General features: G+C 42.5%; 1 protein-coding gene across 1 annotated transcript in view; it reads left to right on the forward strand.

Annotated features, from left to right (window-relative positions):
• The window catches only part of KCNIP4 (potassium voltage-gated channel interacting protein 4), a 618,256-nt gene that overhangs the window by 209,915 nt on the left and 386,291 nt on the right, over positions 1 to 22,050 (forward strand). The window contains exon 2 of the mRNA XM_085643329.1: positions 14,163 to 14,287. Within this exon, the coding sequence (XP_085499455.1) occupies positions 14,163 to 14,287 (125 nt within the window). The remainder of the gene's footprint in view (positions 1 to 14,162; positions 14,288 to 22,050) is intronic.

The following is a 22,050-nucleotide window of genomic DNA, read 5'->3' on the forward strand; positions in this document are numbered from 1 at the left end:
GGAGTGCAGATATGTCTTAGTTATGGCTTGCTGGATTGCACCCTAATAGAGTGTCAAAAAGTCTTAACTAGTGTTTCTGCTAAACAAGGTCGAAAAAACATGTCAAAACTGCAGAAAGGACAACCCTGAAAATTGCAGAGTAAGAGCATATAGTAACGTGTAGCTTCATGGATATATAATACTTAAAAAGTACACGGCCTGATGGGCAACAGTAGTAACTGGATTGAACTGTGGGTTAAAGCCTGACCAAGGGCTCAACCAGGACCACTCTGGGAGTCCTCCATTTAAGTTTCTAGGGTGTTGTCCAAGGAAGTCATTAATTCTGCGGGTTCCAGGAACATGTGGGTGTTGCCTTTGTAGATAATTATAAGTTTGGATTGGCCAATAGAAGAATGTTGAATCGCTCGGTCTAGCATTGTTTTCCAGAGTGCCAGAAAACCTTCCTTATGGAGAGTGTCTCTGGTGTAGCCTTGAAAGATAGAGATCTTGGTGCCTTGCCAGGAGAGTTATTTAATCTTCCTCAATTGTGTTTGGGTGAGCTCTGAGTGTTGGTATCTCAAAGGTCTGAAGATCATGATGTGTAGTGATGTGCCTTTCTTCATCCTGAAGGTAGCTATTCTGTGAGCTCTCTCGACTTCAAAGCCTTTGTAAAACGAGATACCTAGGGTTGACAGGATCCATGCTTCCAGGAAGGCAATTGCGAGGGAGTCTTGTCTTCTGATAATCCAGAAAGCCAAAGATTCTAAGGTTACCTCTCCTTTTGGGGTCCTCGAACTGAGTAATTTCACGTCCAAGGGATGCCAATATTGAGTCATTTTTGAGCAGGTGTTTCGACTGAGCCGTTACACGGTCCTCCATCATGCTTATTCAGCTTTCACCATTCGTCACTTGTAGATTCAGTTCCTTAAGGTCTCTCCTAATCATGACACTTCCACTTGTAAGATGTCAGTGTTAGTCTTCTTGCTCTGTGCAATTTTGCGGACATCATTCAGTGTTTTAAGGATCACTTCCAGAGTGGCATGGTTCTCTTTTTGTCTTTCACTGGTAACACCGGAATTATGGAGTATTGTTTCATTCTTTTCAGGCCACCCTTGCCCTCCTTCTCCTTCTAGAGTTTGTGGTCTTTGTGTTCTTCAATACTTAATAGATATTGAATCTCTATAAGTCAAGGATTATGCAGTATGTAGCGGAGGGCTGTTTAGGTTATCACAATGAGAGAAAAGCACTGATGAAAAATCCAGGATCACCAAACTTAGATAGACATTCCAAAGAAGTCACTACTGACCCAGAAGTAGTCACCACTGACCCCGAGCCAATTACCACGCCACACACCCTGCAATTAGTAGAAGAGGGGTACTTAGAATTGGGCATGAGCTCCAACTGTTCAGAACGCTTGAAACACTTGAAAGGCAGTATTAGGGACAGCAGGGTCCGGCTGTCACTGGACCACCTGAAAGGCAGTTTTGGCGATGTAGGATTGGAAGCTGTCAGTGCAGCAGTGCTCCAATGTGCCCGTCTTGATGTATGTAGCAGGGTTAGGCTACCACTGAAGGGTCACATCTAGTCTGGTACCCCACAGGAACTCCACTGGTACTCCACAGGTACTCTAGAGGGTCTTCAGACACTCAGTCACTCGGTAATGGAAAGATGGTACCTGGAATCAGGTGAGTCAGTTACTCCAGAGGGATCAGTGGATTCCGTTTTTGAAGGTGAGGATTATCTCACATGGTCAAGGGGGTATACAAAGGGGGAGACAGGCTATCAACACACCCATCTCATGTTCCAGTCACCAGGTACTAGGTCCGTACTCAACAGGTTAAACTTTGCTCAAGGTTTTCCAGTGGGATCCACTATTGATGGACATACTATCAGTGTGCCCGTCTCATACTCTGCTGATTGGGTGCCGCCATCTTGGCTCTTCTTGCATCACATAGTTTTTAGGGCTCCCCGGGCTCGGTAGTGTGGCAGGTCTAGCTCCCCAGGGTGCCGAGGCATAGGTCAGTAGATTCCAAGCACGAGGGGACGTACCACAGGATCGACAGGCTATTAATGCTCTCATCTTACTTCCTGCGCACAGGCCACCACAATCTTGTTTATCCGTGCCTCTTCTCGCATTGCGGGGGAGAAGAGTTTTTAGGGCTCCCCAGGTCCAATGATGATGCAGTTCTGGCGCCTCAGGACGTCAAGGCAAAGGTCCCCAGTTTCCCAAGCACAAGGAGATGTTAAGGGACAGTTATTCAATGCGGCGGGCTCGACAGAGCTAAGAAGAGAGTCGCCATCTTGTGCAGACGCCAAACTCTTAATCAAGTCCTTAGTTTGGTCCTTTTTCCTCTGATGCAAATAGAATTATGGTGGAAATTCCCTTCTTGCTCTATTGCCTATTATGCAAATATTAGAATAGTCCAAAATCACGTTTTCCTTGTTTTCCCATGGACGAAATGGAAGTATTTACACGAGTTACGCATAGAGAAAATACTGTATGCACAGCAAAATGTAGCGAATCTATTTTTTACTGTGCATGAATTTTTGAGGGTCTTATTTTCTCACATTTTGCCTGCCCCATTCTGTGGCTTCATGATAGCGCAGTACAGTATGCGGTCTGCAGCGTACACGAAGATAATTGCCGAAGCAATGTTCACAAAGCAGGCAATATATCTTCATGGTTTCCTCTGTGCTCAGAGCAGCACTAGGCATGAGCAATGAGCAATTTATGAAGCATTTGCTTCAAACTGCTACATTGCCAAAAAATAACTACTGAAATGCAAAAGACGTTTTTCATTTCTGTATTTAGGAGCAGCAGCATGTATCCTTGTGATATTTGTAATATTGTAATAGTTACTTTTAAGGGTAGTGTTAAGAGTAATGCTAGTGAAAATGCAGGGCAGCTCTTTTCTGCTGTCAGTGTGGCATTCACTGGGCATAGTGCAGAGTACATGGGTACTTTCGGGGGATCTTTCCTAATCAGGAAGTAGGCTGTATATAAATATCTTTAATAGGGTGAATAAGTGAGAGATGAAGATCGAGGTGGTACATTCAATGTTTGGAGAGCTAGGGATAAAATTACTTTTCTAATTGTATTCTACAATGAAACTGTGCTGCAAAAATTCCCTAAAATTGCCAAAAATACATAGGGGTTGAGACTGCTCGAACAATCTGTAAAAATCCCTGGATTGATCACTCCACTGGCCCTGGGTGAACTATTAATCTCAATTAAACTCCTCTTTCTGCTATATAAATCACACAGGCTGAGCCACAGACTTCCTTCACAGCTTTCAGGATCATAATTGTCCACTAGTTGTGCTCGGGCCTGGGAGGGGGAGACAACGGAAATAGAAACCATGTCTACATAGCGGTCACTTTAAAACAAGCCATGTGAGGCTGATTTAGCCTCTGAAGGTTTACTAAGAACTATGGGCCCCATGCGTCAACGAAAAAACTGGTCGCAAACAGGCAGATTCTCAGAATCTGCCCCTTTGCGACTGGTATTGTTGCATTTGGGATGCATCATCCCAAATGCAAAAATCGCAATTTAAGTAATCGCAGAATTTGCGATTACTTAAATTGCGATTGTATTTAAGGAATCGCAAATTGGCTATTTTGATGCATGTGCACCTATAATCCTAAATATTCTACTAGGCAATTTGTTAAACTGGTCCCGTCGTACAAGTTCCTGTTCATGTTAACCATTACTACGGCATCAGGAAACGGTTCTCCCGTTGCAACGCCGACACTTCTGACAAATATAGTGGTAGGAATGCTTCTGCTGATAACTGGTACCTATTTATAAGTGGTAAATACCTCCTGTTATAATCGAAAAAAATACTCATGTGAGATAAAAATCTGCGTATTGGAAAATTGCATTATCACCAGCTGTAAGTGTATTGTAGTCAGCACTCTCGAATATTGCCAAAAATAGTTGGATTTGCCATGCGAACTAAGATTCGTTTTGTAACGCCTGTAACCGGTTTGTGCCACATGAATCATTGTCTTTAAGGGGAAACTAAATACTTAGTAATGTTGCAGGATAGTTTCCCTGCAATGGTCCTGATGCTGATGGTCAAGGGTACTTTTACTGATCTGGGATGGATTTTAGTCTAGGCAGTATTTATTTAGCTGGTAAATCATTAATGTGTATATTCTCAATTTTGCTTCACGAATTTACTCCAATGGTGGGCATGGAACAAAACATTTCAGTCTAATTTTCTCAACTCTCTGGGACAGATTCATACTCTCCTAAAAGCCAGGCTAAATTATTGAGTAAGCCTGGAGTACAGCAGGTGTATCTCACACTTGCTGATAAACTAATCATTGTGGCCCCATTTAATCATCTAATCTTTACAAAATCAACTCAGACGCTATGATTTGATGTAGAGAACCAATGGATTAAAAGTTCATAGGATTTGTGTCTAACTAGAAGTATTGTTCTCTGCAAAATTATTGGTTACAATTGGAGAGAAAATATATACATTTTCCAAGATTGAAGCTGCAAAACATTTACTGGAAAAAGAGAAGGGGGTGAAAGATAATGGATGAGAGGAGTTGGTACCACTGAGACTTGGGGGCATATTTACAAGGGGATTGTGCCACCGGAATGTCACTTTTACTGACGTTCCGGTGGCGCAATGCCCTGCATAATATCTACAAAGTGCCGTTGAGCCACGTTTTGTGGCTTAACGCCGCTTTGTAAATATGGTACCCTCTCATGCAAGTATTTACGTTAAAGGGGCGTGCAATGGATGTTGCTATGGGCGTTCCACCGCAACACCCACTGCTTTTTGACGCTGTCCCAGATTTACCAAGATACAAATCTGAAGCAGCGCCAAAAACTAGCTCCATGCAATAGCAGGTGTTAGAATGGTGCAACGAGGAGAAATACTTTTATTTCTCCTCGTTTTTGCTTTTTGTATGTGTGCTGTATTATGCAGCACACATAGAAAGAGCAAGCCACCATTAATGATTGTTTATGTGCAGCAAGGGAGACCTTCCTGCACATAAACAATCATTCCCTACAACTCAGGTACCCTTGCACTATTGTGCAAGGGTGTCTGTGTTGTCGCTAGGTAGCTAATTTTAGTGCCAGCGCTAGAGAAAACAAAGGAGTGCGCCATACTGTTGTAAATACGCCGCATCCTTGCAGTTTGGGAATGGTGATGTGTAATTTGCCGCAGTGTAAGTGTAAGTGCTGCTGCTCCTTGTAAATATGTCCCTATGACTCACATCAAGTTCATATTTGCTGTATTTGTCATGCTTAATACAAACCATTTACATTAGTAGGATTTCAACAATGTATCTTTGTTCCTATTGAACATTTCAAATTTTAATTTTGCTTGTAACTGTAATCACTCTTTTGATTCCAATTTATATAATGCAAAGTCTTTTCATTTCTTTTCTCAATCAATTGCCAAACATTGGTATCTTTTTATATAAAGTTCTTTTTATTAAACATCAAATTTTCCAACATCACTGTGACAGATCCAGCCAATACATTTAATCCCTTACAGGGACTTCATCAGGGCCTAAAAACTGATTTTAATGTATACATAACAATACTTTACATTTGTTAAAAACATCAAACAGTGTAAAAAAAGTTTTTTCACCTTTTTTCTATTTTTTTGTTTTTCTATTAACATAAAAACATTTTTACTCTTTAGAATGTGTTTATTTCCATTCATGTGAAACCCAATCGGAGAACAACCAGCCGAACAAAACGTGACTTTGCCTTAATAAAAAATTACTTTCTGTATTTCTTATTTCCAAAACACCATAATGTTAAGAGTGATTGCAGCTACTAAGTGCATGCTGCATAGCTTAAACCAATTATCTAAGTTCTTCCCCCATAACCATTTAAAATGTGCATCAAATAAGACTAATGTTTTAATTACAATTTCATTTATCTTCCTTCACAAATCTTCATTTCTCTTTCTCCTTTTCTTAATTTTGTTTTTTTAATTCTCTCACTGTCAAAAAATGTAGGTTTCATGTCTGAATAGTTTAAAAAGCTTTCCTTCCTTTACTCATCTCTTGCATTCCATTAGGAAGATTCTATTTAATTTATTTCTTCTCTTTTTCTTTTTTTCTTCAGTCATACCAAATTTGCTACCCCGTTCAGGACCGCACCATACCCATTCTGTCTGCTCGATACTATTAATACTAGATGTCTTTCACAGGCTCCCTCACTTGTCAGTGTACACACTATGTTCCCTTTACAAAACTGTTTTCTTTTAATTTTATATAATTATTCTTCTTTTTACACTCTCCCACTTCCTAACGTATTGCTCACATACTCGTCTTTCATGCACCTTGACGAGTGAACATTCACCCTTCAATTTTCTCTGCACTATTCTTACCAAGTCCTCCCTTATTCCATTGCATTACATCAATATCCTTCTTCAACCGCTATCTCCCACAGGGGGCCCTTCCTACTTCTTTCATACCAGTCACATCTTACATGCAGAGTTGTTCCCCCACATAGCTTTTCTCCCCTTTCTCTTTACCTTTGAAGAAGCCATTTGGCACGCATTCTAATATTAACACTTGTTACTATGCTGTACCCCTCATCATTGTGTCTTTTTATGTTCAAACTCAACTATCATGTTTAGGTTGAAAGTCATCCGAACAACAAATTCTTGGGATCACTTCATCACATGTATATTTCATTTCAGGCATACTTCATTCACATCTCACATAACTTCATAACCACAGGATGATGATCTTATCTCCCCTACTACAGCTCATTTCCATCTCATATTTCATAAGTACAGGCATCATGGACAAACATTATGGAGTTCTTTCATGTCACTGCTAGTTTGATTTCTTTCATGCAGTGTTTTTAAAGAAAATAATGCAATTCCTGCTCTGTATTTAGCCCATTTTCTACAGTCCTCAATCTTTCTATCCATTTTGCTTCTGCCTGCCTTAACATCGATTCCTAATCCCCCATGTCTAGGATTCAGTCTTTGGATGCCATGAAAGGTGAAACTCATATCTGAAGGATGATTCTCTTGCATGTGTTATCATATAGGGCTTTTGCTATCCTTGTTTTTCACGGCTCTCTGTTGCTCTTGTATGCATAAATGTAACATTATAATAGTGCTTCCTACATAGATCATTTGACAGTTGCACACTATTGCATGCATTACATATGTACTATTACAGTTTATAAATTAAATTACATAGTTCTTCCTCGCCAAATTATAACTGACATATTAAATTTTTATGACCTCATCAACACACATTGCATTCTGAACAGATGTAACTTCCTTTTGGTTGTTCAGGCAACCAATTCCTGTTTCTGTCCCTAGCGGGGGTGTAACTACATGTGACCAAACGTTTGACTGTGGTCCCTCTCCTGTGGGTTACCTTTGGTTTTTCGGTAATCCAGTTAGTTATACCCAGTAGCCCATGCACTGATTCCCAATGTTTTCATAATATCTTTTATACCTCATTGTGCTATGCACTTTAGTTGTAAACAAATTCTTTTACTCAGTGTGGTGCTTATACTGGTCTACAAAATACTGTTCTCCGCGTGCTCTAAAACATTTTTCTTATAACCTCTATGCCGCAATCTTGTTTTTAAACCATTCAAATAATTCCTAAAGTCACTTTCCTAACTGCAGTTCTGCTTTATTCTCACCATTTCCACACCACTGGAGATGGCATAGCACTCATCTATCGAAATTCCTGCTTGTGCTCAAAAGTACATATTCCATTGTTCACATCCTTTGAAGCTCTTATAATCACCATCAACACCTCCCTAGAAAAATTATTTTATCAACACAATTTATTGCTCATCTAAATGTCACAAAAGGTTCTTCAAAGAAAACATTGAGTAAGGCCCTATGCAGCAAATATGCTCACTCAATAACTAATGTATTGGTGTTTTCAGTATCTACTAGAGTATTAATAAAGAAGGCTTTAATAGGAATTTCACAAATTCCTCTGAAATTTCACAATTCGACAATTTTGAACGACTATATGTGCTACCTACTAACAAAAAATGTACAATTCATGATCATTCATGAAAATGTCTCACAGAGATATTGCATTGAAAAAGAGCTACATTTAAAAGACTTGGATGCAAATGGAGAAACAATACAGACCCAAGAGCACTAACAGAACCAAACTCAAAGTAATATGTCTTCAACTAAAGACTCAGAAAAAGTTAACTAAACCCAACAAACTATTCCAAATTGTTAGGAACCAGACAGAACGGAACCAGACCAAAACAACAGTTACTCTTACCCCTGCTACATTACCGTGAAAATCTCAGCAATTTGTAAACCTATGATTTCCACATTTCAACCTTTTATTGGAACTTTCGCCTTCTCCATCACAAAGTGGACACATTTTTTTACCATAATGGCAGAACAATTAAACGCGATTTTTTTAAAAGATGTAGCCTACTATCTACTTTGTTTATCTTTTGCCAGCAAGTCTTGCTTGATGTATCTTCAGAATTTGAAATAATCACTCATCAGATGCTTATCAGGATCCTTGAAGTTCACATGGGTTCTTCCGACACAATCCTCAGCTGGTTTCACTCTTATCTGTCTAACCTAAAGGAGCTAGTCAGAACGGGAGTGCTGTGCTCTGGAGCTGGCTCAGTACGGCGCAAAGAACCTCTAGCTTCATTTCTTGCCCATAATGTATTCAGCTTCTACATTGAACTGCTTTGGGTCTCTGTATGAAAATTACCAACTTCAATGATGTTCTTGCTCACAAAAAATGTTGAACTTCTTGAAACTAAATCATGAGAAAACAGAATTAATTCTCCTCAGCAGAGAACTACCACCAGACATATGCACAGACTAGGCAGACAAAGTCAAAAATAAATACCTTTGCTTATACACTATCCCAAGGTGGTAAAATAATTGAGCTTTTGGATTGTTGCCAGCCTTTTAATAAAAAACTCATATCGGTTGCACTGTTCAGTTCACATGAGCTGTTTTATCCTTGAAACTCCTTAACCCACTGGTAACAAATTCCACTCCATCATTCAAGCCATAGTCATTTCCAAAATTGCTTTTAGAAATGCATTACTCACTAATGCAATGAGAACCTCATTGATGCTGTGCTAGGTTGGAAAAGTCCCTTGCATGGTGATGGACGTGCACTGCTGTCCTGAATGCCCCAGCTGTAACATTTTCTGGAACCCAGATGCTGATTATTGGTCGTGGGTTGGTCATGGGTAGACATGGATCATGCATGTGTGCCATGACGTAGTCCTGTGTTGTTAGAGCAGGAAGTGTGGCCAACGTGCTACGCTGGCTGGGCGGAAGTGCTGCTGCTATTACCAAAGGCTTAAATAGCATGAGCATGGTTGTGGCAGCATACTGTGTTTTTGTAATCATGATAAAAAGAGTGAAAAGGCCTTTAAACCTTTGTCACCAGCGTGGCCAACTGACGTAAAGTTCCGCAGCTGTGTGCTTAACTCACCCTTGGCCTAAATTGTGTTAAATTTTCAAGTTGTGCAAAGCACGTGTGTTAGAATTTGTATACTGTGTTGTATGTGTGCCTGTCAGTGTACAAAATATGGAGGCTGTGGGTGCCATTTTGAAACTCTGGGCCTTGGAAAGACATGTGGGGGAGCCTCCCAGACAGATTTGTGGATTGCAACATTCCTGAGAGCTGGGTGGGACACACTGGAAGAAGGGAGAGCCAAGCACTGTGCAATTCAAAAGAGCTCCTTGATTTTGGATAGGTTAATGGTCAAAGACCCCTGGGCACATTTCAGGAAGGAGATGGGGCTGATACCGGAATCAGTAAAGAGTAGGGCTGGAGTCATGTTTAACCTTTTGTTAGGGATATGTCAGTGAGTCTGATATTCAGGTGTGATCCACTCGTAGTTCCCAGGCCCTGTGTTGTGGTGCAATCTGGTTTGGAGTAGCTCCTGCTGTGACAGACTGCTTCGGGGGCAAGGGCCAGGACAGAGGAATGGGCACTTCAAATGAGACACCCTCGAAATATGAACTTCAAAGCATGAGTCATTAAATCACACCTGTGTATGGAAATGGATTATAAAAAGGAGAGCATGAGTCTCCTGAATTGTCAACTGTTCAGCAGTCAGCCGCGACTGCACCCCCATGTGGAGAAGCTCAATAAGACTTCTTCCTTGTGGATCAAGGCCTGCTAGTCTCCCAGCTGGGTTTGGAACATTACCCAGGATAATCAACCTGCCCTGGAACCTGGAGCACTAGTACCTGCCTGCCTGCCAAGACCAGAGGACCCTGTGGGGAGGAGGAGAGTGCCTGGTAGGAGAAAGGTCAAGTGGGGGATCCTGGCGAGTCGATCCCTAATGTGAGATAATTGTGCCACACCAATCTGGCTGTCGACCCTTGTGCCACTCAAGGTCGTCAGCCCAATATGCCAGATGGGGCCGCTGTGAAGGTATGTGCTGCTATACAGATTGGGCCATCCGTTCCAGTGCTGCCAAAAAGTCAGAGACCGCTCAAGCCAGATGGGGCTGCCGTGAAGAGCAATGGCTGTTGTCTGGTGCAGCACTGCCAATAGGAAGGAGCGTGACACAGGTACAGCATGTGTGCATGAAGCGCCGCAGGTTCTGACTCATGTACCTGGAACGCCGACTAAAGCTTTGGAAGTCAAGTGACTGCCCCTGACCTTCCAGCAGGATCAGAGGAACTTTCTCCATCACCGGAGGAGCACTGCAGATGTCCAGCTGCCTTGCCCTCAGTGATGAGACTTCCACTTATCCGCGGCATCCTCTCCAGTCTGCCGAGAAACTGGTCAAGGTCCCGGGGTCTTGCATATTACAACACCAGCAAGAGCAGGTAAGACTGATTAGCAGGCTGCAGAGCCCTGGGGGGGCATTTGCTCTACCTTTGAGCACTTTGGTGCTGGAACACTTTGAGTTCTAGAAAGCCATTGCAGACTTTCTAAAGCTTGAAATAGTTAGTGGGACCTAACTTAAATGTTACTTATTGTAAATGGGAAATAACCACTGCCAGTAGGCAAGAATGTGGGACTCGGCACAACAATGTTAGAGTATCGGTCATAGGAGGGTTGTGTATATTGTTTTTTTGTGTCGTATTTCACTTTGTGCTCACACATAAATAGGACTTTTATCATAAAAGCGAGCACCTGGTTTAGACATTAATTTACTGAGGTTCCCGGAAGCATTTTTAGTCTTGGGCCTGTGTTCCTCTTGCACCTACCTGCCCCCGAAAAGCCTTGTTTGGTCTACGCTGCCACTGAAAGTTGAGTGCTGATGGGGTTCTTGGTTGAGTTGCTCAGGAGGCATTGTAGGTGTGACCCCAGGGCATCAGGAGTAAAAGACTTCAACCACCACTGCTGGGCAGAGTAACTCCTGCTTGTCCAAGGCCCTCTGAAAGTGGTTCTTACATGCCGTTAAAAGCCTTATTTCACTCAGCTGCATGTTAGGCTGCTGGTACCAACAGATTTGATGACATAACACCAGTGCTGAGAAGCCTCAACTACATGCTGTTGACCAGAATAACATTCAATTTCACCTGTATGACATTTAAAACCCTAAAACATCAATAATCCACCTGTTTTCACTCTCACGCTTTCATCTCTAGTAGGTTAAAAATCGTTTAGGAGCCAAGAGATCTTCTGTCTCAAAATCAAGAAATCCAAATCAAACTCAACAATATCTAAATATTTTTCAGTGCTTACCAACCTCTGCCGACCCCCCACCCGATGATGGAATTCTATTTTCTGAGGACTATAGACATCAAAAGGCCATTGGAACTTTTCGGAAGATGCTAAAAACTCTACTTTTCAACCAACTTTTAAATATCTAAACACTTGTCTCTTTGCCGTCCCTGAATGAATGGACTAGATTCCTTCATCCTTGATTTCCTCCCTCATTTTTTTTTTATTTTTTTTATTTGCGCATCTTTTAAATTGTGATACACTATATAATTACATGTTTTTTTTTTTACTTCAGTTGCACACATACACAGTTGAATGTATTCCAGGGACCCTTTCTCTGGAGACGTTGTTCCTGTGTGAAGCATTCAGACAACCTTAATAGCAGAGCAGCACTTTATTAAAACAAATATATACACGCCTTACGCAGCCTAGACTTAAAGCTCTCCAGGCTTTGACTGAGCCTTACCTCCAAGTCGAGTATCCTGATCACTCTCCCTCTACCTCCCCCTCCTATTAACCCCACCTCTTAGCCACGACTGGGTCCTAGGACTTCATTTGTTGGTTCTCCCTAACCTAATATGGTACGCATTCCATAAGGTGAACGTATTTTGGTTCCTCCACCTTCTTTCTCAGTTATGCAGTTGGGATGGGCTTTTTTCTAATAGTAGCGCAATAGTACTTCCTTTTTTTTAAAATTTATGGCGTTTACATAGCGCAAACTTGACCCGGTATCGGGTATCAGAGCACTTTACATAGCACCAGTTGGGTCACATTCTTTTTTGTTAGGCACGGTGAGATTAAGTCATTCGCCCAGAATCACAGGATGTTCAGTGTCATTGCCGAGACTCGAACCCGGGACCCCAGATTCGAGGTCGACCACCCTAGCCGTTACCCTCTTCCTTACTATGCCTATACTCTCTGGTCGCCTTGTTTTCATAAGTGCATTATGCAACTGCTTACATCCGCTGTGGTCGCTTTGGTTAACACACTGTACTGGAATACTCAATCCTTGCTGTATCCACGGCACCATGGTATTCGTTGCTGTCTTTGTACCACAGATTTTCAATAAAGAGATGTTTTGCAAAACAAAATATACATACAAAAGTAAATAAATATGAAATAATCGAACACATCAGAAAGTTTCTGGATTTATATCTTTAATTACATATTATTGACCTAAATTTAAGAATTATAAGTAGCAGTCAAATCTGTGTTAAATAATATTCTACAGCAAGGACTCCGTAATCCATAAAATGCACAATGAATTGCTCCTCCTAATTCAACTTAAGTATAAACTATTGTGTGTTGTTTTAAGTAGCGAATGAATCTACACCATCAATTACCACATCTACATATTGAGTAAATATCCATGATGTGATAATGTTGTAATTACGTTTCGTGAAATGTTTGCAGTGGATCTTAAACAGAGATGCCATGTACTTTTCTGTGATATATTCTTGTCTGCTGAACTTACTTACATTTGTGATGTCATTGTATTGAGGTTATGGTAATATAGCAGAGGATGTGACCTGCAGTATGCTTGATGATGAATAATAATTTTATGATGCTATCATACCTGACCACCCTACTCAAGGAAGCTTTAATCCACCCTATAAATCACAGGCAGCTTGACTGGGTAAAAAAATGAGAAATTTGCAAGGGAGACCTTTGGTAATGTTCACAAGGAACCATATTTATTACCTCTGAGGTTTATTATAAAACGACTGTTATTCAAATCGTCTAGTCACTGTACATGTTAATATCAAGGATGCCTTCTTACTGTTGCGATCTTTTATCTCAAGTTAGCCCTAATTCTTTAAACCTTTATTTCTGAAGAGGCTTGGTGAATTAGTGTATGGATGAGGAACAAGCATTGGCAAAGCTAATAGCTGTGGCCTTGGCAAGTTGGCGCAATAGCTACTTTCATTCAAAAAAAATTGCAAACACTTGCCAGAAAAATTAAATAATAAAAAAAGAAAATACGCCAAGACCTACACATGGCAGCCATGCCCTTACAAATAAAACGAAAAAAACTATAATTTCTATATTTTTTAAGGGAACACTTTGAAAGCTTCCATCAGACAGGTATTTAGAACAGGTATAGTAACCGTTTTTAGTTCTAATACACATCACACGAAACTACAATTCTTATCGACATAATCTGAACACATAATGTAAACACACAAGGATAACTTAAACAAAATAAAAAATGATAAAGAATGGACAGAAAAAATGTATTGGTCCACTAGCCCTGAAACTGAAATGTACTACTTTTTAGGAAGAACTACACATTGCTCCATGCTGTGTCCTATATTGGGTGTAAGCAAACTGTGAAAGGCAGTTGATTGGACTAGTGGTTGAAGAGGGCTGACCCAAAGCTCATCTATGTATATGTGTCTGCATGTTTTTTAAATTAGACCTGCTTTGATTGCTCGAGGTTGGAAAGACAGCCACAGTGTCTATATGGTAGACCTGACAACATATTAAGTGTGTGGTTTCACGGTCTGACCCCGTTCCCTTTGGCATTTCAGATGACGTTGAAGATGAATTGGAAATGGCCACTGTGCGGCACCGCCCCGAGGCGCTCGAGTTGCTGGAAGCACAAACCAAATTCACAAGAAAAGAGCTTCAGATCCTGTACAGAGGATTCAAAAACGTAAGCAAAATCTTCGTCACCACATATTTCGAACGCTGTCAAGACTTGATATGAAAGCAGCCAGCAAAGAAGCACGCATACCCTGCTTCGATTTCTTAATGTCTTTATTTATGTTGATTCTAAAAAAAAAAATCCTACCTCTGTTTTTTTATTTGCAATATTTATTAAAAGAAATGTCCCATTACCTTGTACGGTTATCAAACTGTGGCATATTAAGAAGACTTTGTGAGACAATGACAGGTCGGTGGTTCTGGATGAGTATGAGAAGCATACAGAAACCATTTTAAGCAAGTTTTAAAATATTTTAAGAGCTTTGAAAACAGTAAACAATAGGAAATGGGTCCAGCTTTAGTTGTGTTTTATCTTCGAAGAGTAAGCGCAGAGGCGGGCACGCAGAACAGGAAGACCTCCAAAGTTAAATGGGAGCCCAAGAGGCTGGAAATACAGACACAATTGGGATCAGGTGTGAATAGATAGGTAGGACAAAGAAAACAACATGTCAATTGAAAAGAGAGAAGGAACCACGTTAGGAAAGAGTGGTGAAAAGAATAGGTTGGCAAAGGTATGTTGAATAAGTTGGAAGGAAGACGAAACATAGCAAGGAACTCCAACAAAGTGAGATGAGAAAAACAGCAGTAAATTAGACAGAACAGAAGACTAAGGGAGATGTTTAGTATTGAATATAAATGAGCATGGCTCACGCTTCCTAACATATTCCAGGCAATCGATCAGTTAAAATTGTAGATAGAGAAATACAAAAATAAAAAATCACAGAAGCCTACTTAATGATACCACATTATAGACATAATAATGAGTGGAGTTACTGGAATATGAGCATGTGAATGCAAATTGCAGAAAGCACCCGTCAACTAGCCATTAGCATACGCTAGCCTATTTTACCAGCAAGGAGAAAGTAGGCAGAACAGTTGAGTAAAGAGAGAAGTGTGGCAAAAATGTAGGGTCAGATTTTGTACCTGGGTTTCGCCACAAAAGGGGCGCAAACAAGTGCAAAATTATTATTTGGAATTTACTTTTCAGCGAGAAACTTGTTTATCATATTAAAGCTTCAACATTTCTCCTTATTATGGATGTTGAAGAGATGGGGATGGCATTGTGTTAGAAATTGGGTTTTTGATTGAGGAGGGGTGAAAACCCTTCTCAAGCAAAAACCATAATCCTTATCAGGGCGAACTACAAAAGTCACTAATTGAACTTGTGCTTAACTCTCTAGTAACTTGGCACAAAAGCAGTCTCACTTAAAGCATTTATGTAGCACACAAACAGTAACAAAATGGGAAGACAATACAAGAAAAATCCCATGCAAGTTTAGAAAAATGGAGTAAAATGTAATAAATTATATGACACCAAAATGACAAAAGGTCAATCAGGAGAGCCAGAGATATCAATTTTTATGAGAACATTGGAATGTTGAGCGCTGCATTGTAGACAATGGAGTGCTCTGGGATTCTACTGGCTAGTAGAAGCCCGGAGAGCAACATTCCAATGTTCTTTTCCTTTCACAACTGCTGCTGTGAACAAAGGCCTGTTAGAGCCCGAGGGGATTTAAACCCTCTCGGGCTCCGCGAGTCCTTTGTTTTGACTAATTACAACATTTTGCCCTCTAGGGGCGGAATGTTCTATTAGCCTTAGAGCCCTCCTAGAGGGCTATAGTAGCCATTGAAAGCCTGCTCCCTTGTTAAAGGCCCTCGCCTTCGGCTGGGGCCTTTAACACTGGAGCAGGCCATTAATGACCGGTACAGCCTGCTAGGTCAGGCTCTAAGGCTATAGTAAATGCTAGTCCCTAAAATATCAAGGTGCCAACCGCAGACATCTAGTCACACAAGACCAGTGCAAAGTTGAAAGTTATGGCCAACCGCGATGGAGCGCAGTTCGGATAAATGAGGTGGATTGCTCAGGGTCGCGGCTTCCCTTCAGGGTTAGAAGATATTTTTAAGAAAATTGTCTGAAAAGGTACAGTTCAGCATGGCAAGAAAGCTAGTGATGTGTGTGGAGAAGGCATCATAGTTATGGAGCCGCTGGATAAAGCTGAGGCGAATATTTGGAAAGTAAAGAATCTCCAGCGGGATGAAGCTGCAGGCTGTAGCCAATGAGGGCTCCATGAGATCGAATACCCCTTCTTCGATGAGACTCTGAACAGAGCATAGAAGGACGTAGCAGGAGCTACAGTGAAGTGAAGCCAACTGGTGATGCATCTTCTCCAGATCGGCGAGCAGGTGGGTCCCGGTCTCCTATCAGAGCACTTACTCAGAGCACTTAATTGCTGAAATTGTGAGTCTCACATTTTGAATTTTGGCTATCTGGGTACCTTGAGCACCACTTCCTAGAGTCCAGGGCTGGAAGAGCACCACTTGGAGGGTAAGATTCAACTTCGGCAGAGTCAAGGTGCAAATGAAAAGTTGTTGGAGCATTTTTGCCCCTGTAGCTCAAAACCAAAGGCCAGCAAACTATTTCTTGCAGTCACTCTGATAGTCCACCCTTCAAGCAGCAAGCCTGTCCTCAAACAGCAGGGCAGTCGTCTGAGGGTTAAAGGTAGGCTTCAAGCAGCATGCCAGTCCGCAGGGAGCAGCAAGACAGTTCTCTGAAGTGCAAAGAAGGCCTAAAGCAGCAGGACAGGCCTTCTGAGTGTCCTCCACATATCTGGGTGTCTCAGTTGAAGAGTGGGTTTGAAGGTCCTATTTTTATATCTGGTGCCAGCTTTGAAGTGAAGGAAAATTCTAGAGTTTTTACCTCATAGTTGGTTCTGGAATTTCCTTCCTCCCTACTCAGGCTCTAGAGGTCTGAGGTGACAGAAGACTGGTCTGAAGATCTTTGTGAGTGTGCTGAGGCAGCTCCTTTGAAATGTAAGTGACGCAGGAAACAGCTCCGTCCCACACATCCTGGCATGATGGCACTTCCTCCAAACACCTAGTCCCCCTTTGTCTCACTGTCTGGGAGGAATACACAAAAGCCAACTGCCATGCTAATCACAGTCATGTGAACCTGGACCCAGGCTGCAGGGACCAAATGATTAGGACAAGAAAGTTCCAACCTTCTAAAAGTGGCATTTTCAGAACTGTGGTTTAAAATCCGACTTTACTATTAAAGAGGATTTAAAATTGTAATTCATTAGAGACCACAAATTATATATTTCTACCAGTTTCCAAGTAGAAGTTATCACTTATTAAATGTAATAAGGTATCTCAATTATGACTTATTGGAGAAGTAGGTCTCACAGTAGTGAGCAACAAATTTATGTATTTTTCACTACCAGGAAATGTAAAACTTAGAAGTACATGCCCAACTTTTTAAATACAATGCACCCTGCACTACTGGCTATTTATGGACTACCCGGGGTGGCTTATATGTATTAAAAAGGGTGGTTTGGGCCTGTCAAAAGGTTTATTTGGCAGTTCGATTTTGCCATTTAAAACTGCAAAATTGTTGCAATTGCAGGCTTGAGACATGTTTTGAGGGGCTACTTAAGTGGGTGGCACAATAAGTGCTGCAGATCAATTAGTAGCATTTGATTTACAGGCACTGGGTACATGTTATACTGCTTTACTAGGGACTTATTAATAAATTAAATGTGCCAATCAGGTGTAGGCCAATTTTTAAATGTTTAGAGGAGTGAGTACAAGCACTGGTTAGCAGTAGTAAAATGCACAGTCCTACGACTAGCAAAACCCATCTTCACAAACAGGAGGGGAGAAAGCAAAATGTTTGTGGGAAGACCACGCTAAGGCTGACATGTCTAATACATTGGTAATATAGCAAGTATAAATTAGGTTATATAAATGTTTTAAATGGCTTTATTTCCATCCTTCCATGTTTGATATGTGAGGATAGGAGCTCTGTACAGCAGGTATGGTAAACATGCCAGTCCTATGAAGCAGTGTTGGTCTCTCGGTTACACAAAAGGGATGCCCTTTAATAGACTTCATTTCCATGGGTTTAAAGTGCAATAAAAAGAATGCAATTTTTACAATGATACAAGCACTTCTTCAGCAACAGGGCTGTCAGTATTGAACAGGCTGAAGAACAAGTGTGCCTTGGCATACTCTTCCTGAGTTTATGTAGTCTACTTTGGAGGAAGGATGCTAAATGCCAGCTCTAAGAATCCAATAATGTTGCCCTCTGTAGAAAACGCAATGGTATGTAAACACCTCTCACAGGCACGCCGTAAAGTAAATATCTCATTGGGCCTTTTCAATGTAAGGTTCATCATTATAATGTAAATCCCAAAACCACACTGAAGACATTGTCAGTTGTCAGCGCCACTAAGATTGTCTGTCAATGGAGGATCAACTTATGCAAGAGGATTGTGCTAATTATATAGAAGTGAAGGCAATGTATTAGGCATTAATAGGTCTTAAAAGACGCCCTGATTCGCTAGCGCTCTGACAACTTTGTAAACACTCCTGAGGCACAGCCGGGAGCAGATTCTAGATCGTGTTTGTAGCACTGTGTTTTAAAAACTGCAAATTTGGAAACTCTTTTAACTTTGCACTTACCCTCTCTCCACACGATTGCTGTGTGTAGACACCCCGTTTTTCCAGCAAAACGAGCACTGGAAAAGCTGAAACCGGCGCCCTCTATCTAATTGCCATTTCCCACGCCCTGACTTGGCCACGCCCACTACGAGGCCACGCCCCATCCCCTTTTTACCTTCATAATTATGTGCATATACCGGAAGCGCAGCGGACGAGCGCAGCGGGCGCGACGATGGCGCGCCGAAGGCGCGCTTAAGGGAAGCTCGTCTGCGCTCGTCCGCGATCAGGACGCGACCGGGGCCGGTAGCTATCTCCGACCACCTAGCCATGTGATCACTACCTATTCTCGAAAGGAGCTGCTGTCTCTGAAACCCCCTCAGTGCCTTATCTGCCTTTTCCCTTCCTCTGACGTTCAAGGCATCGCTCACGCTTGCTCTGTCTGCAATTTCTCTCTTCCCTCTCCTGGCTACACTATCAGAACGACTCACGTCCTGATTTCCCCTCCTTCACGCGGTCTACCATCCCCCTCGACCCTCCGAGCTGCTCTGATCAACTGCAGATCCCTGAGTAAACACGCCATTGACATCTGGCAGTCCCTTCAGGACAACGACTGGGATCTGCTTTTTTTGACCGAAACATGGCTAAATGACACCACGAATCCCGCCATTACCCTCGCACTTCCGGAGGGCTACAACATCATCTGTGCAAACAGACCCAACGGTAAATCCGGGGGTGGTGTTGCATTAATTCATAAATCCAAATGGGCGGTCTCCCTTCCCCCATTTGACCAAATTGACAGCATTGAAGGTCTCCCCTTCAACGTCCAAATCTCCCCATCCTCTTCTTGTTCTGGAATTCTTATTTACCGCCCCCCGCATTCCAATGTCTCTCACTTACTGGCTCTGGCGGACTATCTTACTCAGCTCAGCACACGATACGCCAATTTCACCGCTCTAGGAGACTTTAATCTCCACGTCGATAATGATTCCTGCCCCCACAGCAGTAATTTCATTTCGACGCTAGCCGCTTGTAAGCTTGTCCAAACAGTTACTCTACCTACCCATAAAGCCGGTCATACTTTGGATCTGATCTGTTCCAATCTACCATCTATCCGAGTCACATCTCCCATCCCGGTTATATGGTCGGATCACTTCCTCATCCCTTTCGAGATTGACATCACCTGCCACGCTAGACCTGCCATCACCCCTAAATCATCAGGTAGAAACTGGAGTTGCATCACTCCCGAATCACTCCTGGGACACCTCAAAAACTTTCCTCCTTGTCTGTCGTCCGATCCGGACATATTGATCGATAATCTGGACTCATGGATTACTCAGGCCTTGGATGCCTTAGCTCCCAGCAAACCCATAAAAACCTACAGGGCGACACCCTCCGCACCATGGTACTCTGATGAGCTGCGGCAGAAAAAGGCCTCTTGTAAATCCCTCGAACGCCTTTGGAGACTCAACTTCTCCCTTGACAGCAAAATTACCTACAAATCAGCCCTTAAAGAATATCGGAGAATGATTGAAAGACACAAACGTGATTTTCTGGCATCCCGAATCCAACTTGCCAGTAATGGCCCTAGGGAAATTTTCAATATAGTGAGATCCTTCACAAACCCCATTGCGCTGACTCGTACTCAGCCTGCCTCCCAGTCGCTTTGCGACAAACTCTCTAAATTCTTTGAGGATAAGATTGAGGACATCTACTCCTCTTTCCCCCTCCCCAAAACCGCAGGGCAAAAAAAGAAACTTTCTACCCCCTCGCCCCAGCTACCTACCCTATTCGAATTTGACACCATATCAGAAGTAGACTCTCTGGCCGAACTAACCAAATGCAAATCAGGCTCACCCAAAGACCCCTGGCCTGCCAAGTTCTATAAAAAACATGCACCCCTTCTCAACCCCTACCTCAATCTCATCTGGAATGATTCATTCAGAACGGGCTGTTTCCCTGCCAAATGGAAACATGCCTCCTTAGTTCCCATCCTAAAGAAACCTAACCTAGATCCAGACAATCCCAGTAATTACAGGCCTATTTCTCTCCTGCCTGCCCCAGCTAAGATCTTGGAAAGACTGGCACATTCCCAGCTGTCGAAATACATTGAAACCCATGGTCTTCTCCACGACTCCCAGCACGGCTTTAGGTCGGGCCACAGCACCGAGTCGGCCCTTATCGAAATGGCCGACTCGGTGAGGTGGACGCTTGACCAAGGATCGAGGGCGGTGTTGGTGCTGCTAGATTTATCGGCAGCATTCGACACCGTCTCTCACAAAATCCTGCTGGGAAGACTGGAGGACCTTGGGCTGGGTGGAGCTGTCCTGAAATGGTTTTCATCCTACCTTTCGGACCGCACACAGCAGGTTTTCACACCCCCTTTTTCTTCTCTGGCCAGACCACTCAAATGGGGAGTCCCTCAGGGCTCTTCCCTGAGCCCGCTCCTTTTTAACGTGTATTTCACCCCTCTGGCCAAGTTGATTGCACAGACGGGGATCAAATCTACCTCCTACGCTGATGACATCCAGCTTCTTTTCACTTTCGATTCTCACTCTGCCTCTGCTTTTGATCCTTTGAAATCCTGTCTCAGTGACATCTCGAGCTGGATGGATACCAATTCCCTCCGGCTCAACGCCGGTAAAACAGAGATCCTTTTTTTCAACACATCATCTCCCTTGGATTCCAATATATGGTGGCCAGAAGACTTAAGCCTAGCTCCCATCCCTAAAGACTCGGTGAGAAATCTCGGAGTCCGCTGGGACACTCAACTTAGCTTCAAAAATCAGGTGCAAACAGTAGCAACCTCCTGTTTCGCCAAGATTAGAATCATAAAACGCCTCATCAATTATCTGCCGGTAGACTGCCGTAAGACTGTGATCCAGGCCCTGATCATATCCCATCTTGATTATGCTAATGCTCTCTACCTTGGTATCACAGCGGGCCTCTGCCACAAGCTCCAGACGGTCCAAAACGCCGCCGCACGGCTGGTTGAGAGAATCCCGGCCAGACACCATATTACTCCTCATCTCCGTAAGTTACATTGGCTGCCCATAGCAAAAAGATGTGTATTCAAGGCCATGACTCTGGCCTTTCGAGCTTCAAAAGGCAAGGGATCGGCACACCTCAAAAACATTCTTCGACCTTATGCCAACTCCAGGACTCTACGGTCCAATACCCTCCATTTCCTGGAAACCCCCCGATGTAAACGATCTCGGGCCGGTGGCAAAACCTTTGAGGTCTGTACCTCTCAGTGCTGGAACAAACTTCCATTAG

This window comes from Triturus cristatus, chromosome 2_2, assembly GCF_964204655.1.
Source record: "Triturus cristatus chromosome 2_2, aTriCri1.1, whole genome shotgun sequence".
NCBI classification, from domain to species: Eukaryota; Metazoa; Chordata; class Amphibia; order Caudata; family Salamandridae; genus Triturus; species Triturus cristatus.